Here is an 11,816-nt window from a genome sequence, read left to right on the forward strand (position 1 = left end):
TCAGAGGGGCTCATTCTGATTGTAACTGGAATCCGAAACCAGCAGGACTTCTCCACAGAACCAGAGGAAACTTGGTTTCTGTCCCTCCATTTAAATTGTACACAGATCTGCTGGATACAGATTTAGGCAACTCCGTGACCATTCTGATGACTCTTAGAAAGGGAGGTTTCATCACTTGAAATCACTAACGTAGGAGCCTACTGTGGTGGCGTGTGCCTATAATCCTGGGTACTGGGGACGTTGAAGCTGGAGGATCTCTCAAGCCCGTGAGATCGAGGCTGCAGTGAGCCGAGGTCGCACCACTGCCTGGGTGACAAGACCTTCATCTCAAAGAATCAGTAATGTAGTCTCAAATCACTAATTTAAAATATCAGTTCTAAATAATTATCGCAGCTGTGGACTTGATTTAAAGGTAAATTTTCTCCTCCTTCCCCAGCTAGACCTTGCTGCTGCTCAGACCCTGCAGTGGAGGGAGCAGAGTAGGCCCTTCTGACCTCTCTGCCCCGCTTAGGGTTCCGCCCTTTCCCTGCCTTACTAACCGTGGTTTCCCACCCTGACAAGGTCAGCTTTGGAGAGCTGAAGAGAGCAGGAAGGTTATGTGACAGGGTCAATTTTTTAACAGCTTTGAGACGATAGTCCCATACCATAAAACTTACCAATTTCAAGTGAACAATTCAGTGGGTTTTGGAAGTTTGATGAAGTTGTATAACTTTCACGGTGGTCTAATTTTAGAACATTTTCCTCACCCAGAAGGAAGCCCTATACCCAGTAGCAACCCCACTCCCAGCCCTGGCCCCTGGCTGCCACTCCTCTAGGTTCTGTCTTTGTTACTTCTAGACATTTCCTGTGCATGGACTCATACAACATGGAGTCTTTTGTAGTCGACTTCTTGGACTCAGTAAATCAGCTGTAATATCCATGTCCAGATGCTTGCATGGGGTGTGTTTCCATTTTCTTGGATCTATAGGCAGATCAATGTCAAGAGGGCTCCACGGGCTGAGCGTTTCAGGGTTGAAAATCCGCAGACTTGCGCTCTCGCTGTCTCATGCGCACCTGGGCTTCATGGTTCTTCTCAAGTCTGCCTTCCCTCTCATCTCCCAGCATTTCACTGCACTTTCCAAGAGGCAGGCCTGCACGCGGCCATGTGTGTTCCTCCAGCTGTCCTCTTTCCTGGCTCCCTGGGTTTATTAGCTGCTTACTATAGGGAGGGTTTGCTGGGCTTTCACTGCCCTCCAGGCATCCTCCCCGGCTGATTCAGAGCAGCTCCAGCATGCCTCTTGTCCAGTGGGTGGCAGCACTCAAGCCTGATTCAGGGGCCTGCAGGCCCACAGCAGTGTGGCACCCACCTGCCTGTCCCCCACTAGACCTACTGTGCAGGAGGTGGATGCCGCTCCTCTGTGCCCTCCTCACACCAGGACGCAGGTGGAGCCAAGTTTCTCTCTACTTGAGAGATGAAAGAGAGACGACCCCATTTTCCCCTTTCTTGGTGGGAATTCTATCATGTCTAAAAATTTTACATATTAAGGGTGGTGCTAAAGTGGTTGTCCCATCTTGTTCAATAATTTAACTATTGAGAATTTATCATGAAGAAACAATGTAAAGAAACATAAAAACTTGGCTTGGTGTGGTGGCTCATGCCTGTAATCCCAGCACTTTGGGAGGTCAGGACTGGTGGATCCCACCTAAGGTCAGGAGTTTGAGACCAGCCTGGCCAACATGGCGAAACCCTTTCTCTACTAAAAATACAAAAATTAGCCAGGCATGGTGGTTTGTGCCTGTTGTCCCAGCTACTCGGGAGGCTAAGGCACAAGAATTACTTAAACCTGGAAGATGTGGAGGTTGCAGTGAGCCAAGGTCATGCCACTGCACTCCGGCCTGGGCAACAGAGTGAGACTCCATCTCAAAAAAAAAAAAAAGAAAGATAAAAACCTTATGTTAGAGCAGCAAACAGTTGGAAGCAGCCAGCATGTGTAGCAGTGAAGCTTCTAATTCACAGAATACCGCACGTCTAAGTAACGTGTGTGCCATGAGGACAACATGGAGACTAAATATGCCTTCACTCTAGTGTGAAGGAGCCTGAGCCTGACGTTGTGGGCAAAACACAGACGTGAAAGCACAAAGGCAAAGGTCACTGTGATGTGTTGCTGCAGTGTTTTGGTTTTTTAAATTTTTCTGAGACGGGGTTCTTTGTTACTCATGCTGGAGTGCAGTCGTGGTGGTGCGATCACTGCTCACTGCAGCCAGGCGATCCTCCCGCCTCAGCCTTCTGAGTACTGGGACCACAGACATGCACCACCACACCCAACTAACTTTTATTTAATTTTTTATAGAGATGAGGTCCCACTGTGTTGCCCAGGCTGGTCTTGAACTCCTGAGCTCAAGCAGGTCCCCTGCCTCAGCCTCCCAGAGTGCTGGAACTAGAGGTGTGAGCCATCTCACCTGGCCTACAGTATTTTTTATATGGAAAATGTGCCCAAAGTTTAGTGCATGTAAGCTCACATCCAGTTTGATTATTCAAGGACTTTAAAAAACATACCCTGCCCATTGCTTAACTGCAGCTAGATAGCTGAGAATTGAAATGTAAAGTGAAAAGTTCTAAATATTTACCCATGTAAGTTGTGCAGCGCATTCTTGGCTAGTCTGTGGCCTTTGTAAGGTTATGTGCTGAGTTATTTCTCATCTTACCTATTCCAGTGGTGGAGCTAGATCCCTTACCTTTCATATTCACAGAGAAAGGAAATAGATCCTGGAGAGGAATGCATAAAATTTTGTTAAAAGCTGAATACAGGGCCAGGCACCTTGGCTCATGCCGGTAACCCCAGCACTTTGGGATGCTGAGGTGGGTGGATCACTTAAGGCCCAGGAGTTAAGACCAGCCAGGCCAACATGGCAAAACCTCATCTCTACAGAAAATACAAAAATTAGCCTGGTGTGTTGGTGCATGCTTGTAATCCCAGCTATTTGAGAGGCTATGACATGAGAATTGCTTAAACCCAGGAAGTGGAGGTTGCTGTGAGCTGAGATTGCACCTCTGCGCTCTAGCCTGGGCGACAGAGCAAGACTCTGTCTCAAAAACAACAACAAAAACAAAAGCTGAATACAGGCCAGGTGTGGTGTCTCACACTTGTAATCTCAGCACTTTAGGAGGCTGAGGTGGGCAGATAATTTGAGGTCAGGAGTTCAAGACCAGCCTGATCAACATGGTAAAACCGCATTTCTACTAAAAATATTAATATAAAAATTAGCCAGACAGGGTGTCAGGCATCTGTAATCCCAAATACTCAGGAGGCTGAGGCAGGAGACTTGCTTGAATCTCAGAGGCAGAGGTTGCAGTGAGCTGAGACCACAGCACTGCACTCCAGCCTGGGTGAAAGAGTGAAACTCTGTCTCAAAAAAAAAACACCCGAATACACAGACACCTTTAGAAAAGATGTTTCTAAATTATAGATTGGCTGTGTTAGATTTAGGAACATGTCAGTGAAACTGATGAGGAGACCTGTAGTTTGGGCTTGGCAGGTGCCCATGGTACCCGTGTGAGGGAGACTCGGTGAGAATCAAAGTCTCACACTGAGACACTCAAAACCCAAAGGCTGTTCATTGGAGGGGTCCACAGCTGGAGAAGCACCTCCCACAGGAATGGAAAGCCTTCCAGAGTGAGCAGGAGCTGTGAGGTGTGCCTCTCTCCTCAGATCAGGGTTGTTCAGTGTCTTAGGACGGAGGGGAAAATCCTTCCAGAATGGCTACTGTAAAAACATCTTTTTCCAGCCTGGGTATCATAGCAATACCCTATCTCTACCAAATGTACATATATATTAGCCAAGTGTGGTGTCATGTGCCTGTAGTCCCAGCTACTTGAGAGGCTGAGGAAGGAGGATTGTTTGAGGCTAGGAACTCAAGACCAGCCTGGGCCACATAGCGAGACCCTGTTTAAATAAATAAATACATATTTTTGTTTTTCCAGGGAAGTGTTTTGGGGGATCAGGTGACCTCCGCAGGCATGTCCGCACTCACACTGGGGAGAAGCCGTACACGTGTGAGATCTGTAACAAGTGCTTCACCCGCTCCGCAGTGCTCCGGCGGCACAAGAAGATGCACTGCAAAGCTGGGGACGAGAGCCCGGATGTGCTGGAGGAGTTCAGCCAAGCCATCGAGACCTCCGACCTCGAGAAGTCTCAGAGCTCAGACTCTTTCTCCCAAGACACATCCGTAACGCTGATGCCGGTGTCGGTGAAACTCCCCGTCCCCTCAGGGGAAGATTCTGTGGCAGAATTTGCCAGCCACTCTGGCGGCTCCTATTGCAAGTTACGGTCCATGATCCAACCTCATGGAGTTAGTGACCAGGAGAAGCTGAGTTTGGATCCTGGTAAACTTGCCAAGCCCCAGATGCCACAAGCACAGCCTCAGGCCTACACTTACTCGGATGTGGACTCCTCAGCTGGTGGCGAACCACTGCAGGCGGATGGCATGGCCATGATCCGCTCCTCTCTGGCTGCTTTGGACAACCACTGCAGTGACACCCTGGGCGGTCGAGCATCTTCCACCACTTACAGGAACTCAGAGGGCCAGTTTTTCTCCAGCATGACTCTCTGGGGGCTAGCGATGAAGACACTGCAGAATGAAAATGAGTTAGACCAGTGATGGACTGCACTTCTCGACAGTGGAGGCTTGTTCTCAGTTTGGCAGCCTGGAATCAAGCCTGCAGGAGGGCCAAGCCCAGTGGCTCACGCCTGTGTTCCCAGCACTTTGGGAGGCCAAGTCAGGTGAATCACAAGGTCAAGAGATAAAGACCATCCTGGTCAACATGGTGAAACACTGTCTCTACTAAAAATACAAAAATTAGCTGGGCATGGTGGTGCATGCCTGTAGTTCCAGCTACTCGGGAGGCTGAGGCAGGAGAAACATTTAAACCCGGTAGGCAGAGGTTGCAGTGAGCCAAGATCGTGGCACTGCACTCCAGCCTGGCGACAGAGCAAGACTCCATCTTAAAAATAAAAAGGCTGCAAGAGGACCCAGTTTCCCCATGACTGTTCCTTCTAACTAGCCAGAGAATAGCTAGGTTCCCTCCTGGTGATGGCTCATAATCTGAAGCATTTTGAGCTGGGGTTTTGGGGAGAAGGGCCTGCTGGCTCACTGAGGCAGCTGCAGGAGGGAGCGCTGACGTCACTGAAGCCAAAAGCTTGATGCTGTCTCAGCAGCTTCAGCTCGAGAGAGAGTGCATGTGTCAGCTACTGTACATGTTGGTCATGTTAAAGGAATTATATGCGTATAATATTACAAATATTTTTGCATTTTTACAAGATTGAAATTTGCAGCATTTTGTACTAAGTATTCACACAGAATTTATTTGTATATGAAACTCATACCATAATTTAATTTGAATAAATGAAGTTTTTCTATATAATATGTTTCCGCTACCATTTTTATTAATCTAAAGACTAGAGCAGTGTAAAAATAAATAGCAGCGAGGACTCACCCTGCAAAGATGAGAGCCACATCTGCCGGCCTGCCCTCCTAGTACAGCGGGTTTCTGAGTGGTCAGAACAGCCTGACTCCTGGCTGCCACTCACTGGCAAGGTCCTGGGCAAGCTGCTCACCCTCTCAGGATCTTCTCTGGGGTTTCTTTTTTACAGTACGAGAGGAACATCTTCCAGCATTTTTACAAGGCTTGACTGTTATGATCATCCACCTGAAAATACCTGCCCAGGGCCTGGCCCTTGAATGGGCTTTCTAAATATGTACTTCTCCTTCCCAGCGGGCTTGACGGCCTTTGCAAAAATATATGTCCATGGTGCTGTCACAAGAATATGAAGGTGAGATTGTGGAGGGGAAGAGGTGGCAACCTTGTGGCACATCACAGGCAGTCTGCTGGTAGCACTGCCTGCACAGAAGGCTGTGTTGAGAGCACCCTTGTATACTCATGAGCAGCTCTAACTCAGAGTTACAAGGTACCCAGCGAGAGACCAGTGAGGAGGTGAGGACTTTCACAGAAGAACAGAACAGTGCAGAGTAGGCTATCAGCCCTGAAGTCCACCACAGGTGCGTTTCCTGGCTCCCCAACCATCAGCTGCACTGTGGTCCTGCCAGGCTGGCTCAGTAAGCATCTGTTATCCCTGCTCTACATGTGAAGTGAACTTGGAACACAATGGCTGCAGACGAATGTGGACCTTCCCCTTCCTCCCTGTGTCCTCTTCTCTCTCAGCCTCCTCTGGCTCCTCCCTCATCCTAACTCCCATAGCTCTTCAGCATCCCTGCACCTACAGCCCAACCCTCCCCTCAGCTGTCACTGCGGATGCTCCTTGGCCATCGTTCACCCACCAACCCCTTCATCCATTCCACCTGGTGACCCTCCACTGCTATCCACAGGGAGCTCAGCCAGGCTGGGGAGAGACAGCCATTCTCTAGTTTCTACAGCTCTCCTGAGCCCTCACCATCTCCTACAATCCCCTCTCCTTGATCCAGGCCACGTGTTGCCCTAGACACCTGTGTCACATCTTCTCAGACCTCTGCAGCTCACCTCTCCTGTTTATGGCCTTGCTTCCTATTTCTCTCAACCTAGAAACTAATAGGGGCCGGGCGCAGTGGCTCATACCTGTAATCCCAACACTGGGAGGCTGAGGCACTTGGGTCACAAGGTCAGGAGTTGGAGACCAGCCTGGCCAACATGGTGAAACCAGGACTGTGTTCTTGGCTCCATCCCTAGCCGACTGTGTAACAAATGCCCTCTTCTCACTAGTCTTCAGTGTCCTGACTATGCAATGGCTACAGAATTTCCATGATAGTGCTCTATGATTTTCTAAGAATGGCCCATGGCTAGGATTCTGTAGAACCTTCCAGTGTCAAGACCTGGCTTCCATTACAAAGTTGGTAGCAGAGGCCAAGAGGCTGGGCAGGTCATCAGAAAACCCCCTATCTGAGCAGAAAGGGACCTTAGCAATTAATCTTACTTCCGTGAGCTCAACATTTTGTGGCTCAGCTGGAAGACTTGTTGACAATGCAGATGTTTGAAAATGATTCTGTAGGTTGGGGCAAGGCCTAGGAATCTGCATTTAGCTGGTTTTCTAGATGATTCTGAGACAGGGAGTGCAAGGGCAGTACTGGAAGGCACGCTGATCTAGTGTGAATCCCGCATTATAAGACACCCTGAAACGTGAGCGACTTGCTGGATAATGACTGGCAAGAACGCATCATGTCTACTGTGCCAGCACAATGGCAAATGCTCTGCAAGTCAACTCAGGCTTCATAAGAACCCTCTATGGTGTGACTCATAATTGCCCCATGGGGAAAGTGACTCACTGAGAGGCGAAGGAACTTGCCCAATACCACCTAGCCAGGAGGGTTGGGTCCCAAAGTTCCGGGATGACCTGGTGGCAAAGCCCCAAGCCAGGATCAGATGCAGCCTGGAGTGGAGGGCAGGGCTGACTGCTGGGCTGTGGACTGATCCGGAGAGACACCTGCTCTATCGTGTTCATGATACTCATCACCCATCCCGCTCCAGGAGCGTTTGGCGTTCTTCCCTGTTATTTTAACTACTTTTGAGACAGGGTCTGACTCTGTTGCCTAGGCTGGAGTGCAATGGTGGTCATGGCAACCGAAACCTCCCATGCTCACGTGGTCTTCCCACCTCAGCCTCGCAAATAGTCTGGAACCACAGGCGAGTACCGCCACAACTGGCTTGTTTTTTTTTTTTTTTTACTTTTTGTAGAGATGGGGGGTCTCACTATCTTGCCAAGGCTGGTCTTGAACTCCTGGCCTCAAGAGATCCTCCCACCTCAATCTCCCGAGTAGCTGGGACCACAGGCACACACTACTATGCCCAGCTAATTTTTTAATGTTTTTATCGAGACGGGGTCTCACTATGTTGCCCAGGCTGGTCTCAAACTCCTGAGCTCAAGCAATCCTCACACCTCAGTCTCCCAAAGTGCTGGGATTACAGGCATGAGCCACCGTGCTCAGCCACTTCTTTTTTCTTAAGGTACTTAAGTTATAATACATGTACAACAGGAAAGGGTATCAGAAAATACAAATAAGTAAAACAGAAAAAAGGCCTTCATGCATCACCTGCATTCTCTCATGGAATCTCTTGACAATCGGATCTGGTCGCACACTGTTCACATCTCGGTGTATTTCCTATCAGACATTTCCCTCTGCAATCAGACACAAAGAAATATGGACTCCCGAACGCTTTTTAGAGTAGCTTATACTGTACATCCTACTTTGTAATCTGCCTTTCATGTAGCAAATTGCCATAAACATCTTCCCTTGTCAAAAAAACGTGTGTTTTGACACTGACTCTGAATATCTGTGAAACTCTTGTCATTTCCTTTCATCTCAGGATGCTTGTGAAGGCCCCGCATGGCTCTGAGCGGGCGGGAGGAGCTCAGCGGAAGCCCACTCCTCCCTGAATTCTCAAGGCCACAGCGTTTCCTTCCAGCCGCCAGATGGCAACATAGCCACTGGCAACAGGCAGAGACGTGGCCCAGCTGTCCCTGTGTTAAAGCCACCAGCAGAGGCAGCATTTCCTCAGCCCCCAGGCAGGTGACCAAGCACAAAGGGAACTTCCCCTTCGACTCCCGGGGAACTGTTGGGGAGTGGCACTCTCTTTTGCCCCGGTTTGGAGGCACGTGTCCTGAGAAGGGCTCAAGTATTTTTCACCCTGTTAAGCTGACTGTGGCTGGACTTTAGTGTTCACACTGGAGCTGCCCTAGGAGCAATCCAGCCCAGGCCCCACCTCCCAACTCCCAACAGGAGCTGCATTTGACAGTGGCATGAACTCGGCCGGTCTTGACTCCCTCTGCAACAATGCACTTAAAAAAATAGTTCTATAGGCCGGGCGCGGTGGCTCAAGCCTATAATCCCAGCACTTTGGGAGGCCGAGGCGGGTGGATCACGAGGTCAAGAGATCAAGACCATCCTGGTCAACATGGTGAAACCCCGTCTCTACTAAAACTACAAAAATTAGCTGGGCATGTCGACACGCGCCTGTAGTCCCAGCTACTCAGGAGGCTGAGGCAGGAGAATTGCCTGAACCCAGGAGGTGGAGGTTGCGGTGAGCCAAGATCGAGCCATTGCACTCCAGCCTGGGTAAACAAGAGCGAAACTCCGAAAAAAAAAAAAAGCTCTAGGGGCCGGGTGTGGTGGCTTACACCTGTAATCCCAGCACTTTGGGAGGCCAAGGCAGTGGATCACAAGGTCAGGAGTTTGAGACCAACCTGACCAACATGGTGAAACCCCGTCTCTACTGAAAATACAAAAATTAGCCTGACATGGTGGCGGGCTCCTATAATCCCAGCTTCTTGGGAGGCTGAGGCAGGAGAATCACTTGAACCTGGGAGGCAGAGGTTGCAGTGAGCCGAGATCAAGCCATTGTACTTCAGCCTGGGCAACAGAGTGAGACTCCATCTAAAAAAAAACAAAAAACTAGGGGCCGGGTGCAGTGGCTGGCGCCTGAGATCCCAGCACTTTGGGAGGCTGAGGGGGGCGGGTCACTTGAGGCCAGGAGTTCCCAGCCTGGCCAACATGGTGAAACTCCATCTTTACTAAAAATACAAAAAGTAGCCACGTGTGGTGGCATTCGCCTGTAATCCCAGCTACTTAGGAGGCTGAGGTGGGAGAATTGCTTAAACCCAAGAGGCAGAGGTTGCAGTGAGCGGAGATCGCACCACTGCACTCCAGCCTGGGCAACAGAGTGAAACTCTGTCTCAACAACAACAAAAATAGCTCTAAGAGGTTGCTTAGTGGGTACACACATACAGTTAGACAGAGGGAATAAGTTCTGGTACTTGACAGTACAATAGAGACTATAGCTAACAACAATGTGTTGTCTATTTCAAAGAACTAGAAGAAATGATTTGAAATGTTCCCAACACAAAGAGATGATACAGGTTCAAGGTGATGAATATTCTAAATACCCGGCTGTGATCATTACACATGGTAGGCGTGTAGCAGAGTATCACATGGACCCCGTCAATATGCACAAATAGCATGTGTCAAGATAATAAATAGCTCTTAGCATAGTAAACGTTATCCTAAGTAAAAGATGCCAGACCCAGAAGGTCACATACTATGTTATCTCTTGGCTGGCGTGCAATGGCACAATCTTGGCTCACTGCACCCTCCACCTCCCAGGTTCAAGCAATTCTCCAACCTCAACCTCCTGAGGGATTACAGGCACATGCCACCAAGCCCGATGAATTTTTGTATTTTAGTAGAGATGGGGTTTTGCCATGTTGGCCAGGCTGGTCTTGAACTCCTGGCCTCAAGCAATCCACCCACCTTGGCCTCCCAAATTGCTGGGATTATAGGCATGAGCCACCACGCCTGGCCTATTATCCCATTTTTATGAACTGTCCAGAGCAGGTAAATCATAGAAACACAAAGTAGGTTAGTGGTGACCAGGGACTGGGGGAGGTGAAATGGGGGGTGAACTGCTCACTGGGTTTCTGTGTGGGCTGGTGAAAAACTTCTGGAACTAGAGAGCAGGTGTTAGGAAATGGGAGGTGTCCTCTTCCCCCTAAAATTCACATGTTGAACCCCCTAATCCCCAAGGTGACTCTATTTGGAGCTGGGGCCTATAAGGAAGTAATAAGGGTTAAATGAGGTCGTAAGGGTGGGGCCCTGATTCCATAGGATTGCTGTCCTTATAAGAAAGAGAAGGGACACCAGATTCTCTGCCACTCTCTGCACGTGCAGAAAGACCTCGTGAGGATGCAGGGAGAAGGTTGGGCTGTCTGCAAGCCAGGAAGAGAGGCCTCACCAGAAATCAACCCTGCTGGCACCTTTTTCCCTTTTATTGTTTTCCTTTTAAATAAAGAGACAGGGTCTTGCTCTGTCATCCAGGCTGGAGTACAGTGATGCAATCCTGGCTCACCATAGCCTCCCCCAAGGCTCAAGCAATCCTCCTGCCTCAGCCTCCCCAGTAAACTACAGGCACATGCCCATCATGTCTGGCTAATTTTTATTTTTTATTTTTCATAGAGATGGGGTCTTGCTTTGTTGCCCAGGCTGATCTCAAACTCTTGGCCTCAAGTGATCCTCCCTTTTGGGCCTCCTAATATACTGGGATTACTGTTGTGAGCCTCTGCACCCAGCCTGCTGGCACATTAAACCTCAGACTTCCAGCTCCAGAACTGTAAGAAAAAAAGCCCCAGTGTGTGGTGTCTTGTTATGTCAGCCAGAGCAGACTCATGCAGGGTGGGGGGGTTGTACCACCTTGTATACCCACTAAATGCCACTGAATCGTATACTTTAAAATGGGGAAAATAGTAAATTTCATGTTACGTGTATTTTATCACGAACAATAATAATAATAACCAAGTGGTCCCATCCCACTGGACTGCTGTGAGGGTAACATGAGGTTAGCTGGCGCCCAGGTGGCTGCTTCCAGAGTCCACACCCACAGGCCAGAGCTGAATCCAGCTCTCCTGCGGAACAGGGTTCGAAGTGGAACTCAGTCCCCTTCTTGCTGCTTCTTCCCAAAAGTGGGAACAGCAGCTACAGGGCCCGGGGTTCGGGGCTGCTGCTTCAGTTCAGCTACTGCTTTATTTTTTTTCTTTTACCTTTTTTTTTTTTTTTTTTTTTTGAGATAGAGTCTTGCTCTGTCACCCAGGCTGGAGCGCAGTGGTGTAATCTCGGCTTACTGCAACCTTTACCTCCTGAGTTCAAGTGCTTCTCTTGCCTCAACATCCCGAGTAGCTGGGACACACGCCACCACAGCCCGCTAATGAGTTCAGCTGCTTCTTAAATATACTCATGCTGGGGAGCCTGATGTTTGTTTGGAAAATTCTGTCACTGTAAATCATCAGCTTAAATCGAGGTCA

At 49.1% G+C, this 11,816-nt stretch overlaps 1 protein-coding gene across 3 annotated transcripts in view; it reads left to right on the top strand.

The window, feature by feature from the left end:
* Positions 1 to 5,401, top strand: part of ZBTB49 (zinc finger and BTB domain containing 49) — a 32,978-nt gene extending 27,577 nt beyond the window's left edge. For all 3 annotated transcript variants that reach the window (XM_002745995.6, XM_035294066.3, XM_078367527.1), the window contains one exon: positions 3,962 to 5,401. In XM_002745995.6, coding sequence (XP_002746041.4) covers positions 3,962 to 4,638 — 677 coding nt within the window. In that variant the 3' untranslated portion in view covers positions 4,639 to 5,401. The remainder of the gene's footprint in view (positions 1 to 3,961) is intronic.
* Positions 5,402 to 11,816: the final 6,415 nt, after the last annotated feature.

The sequence above is a fragment of the Callithrix jacchus genome, chromosome 3, assembly GCF_049354715.1.
Source record: "Callithrix jacchus isolate 240 chromosome 3, calJac240_pri, whole genome shotgun sequence".
NCBI classification, from domain to species: Eukaryota; Metazoa; Chordata; class Mammalia; order Primates; family Cebidae; genus Callithrix; species Callithrix jacchus.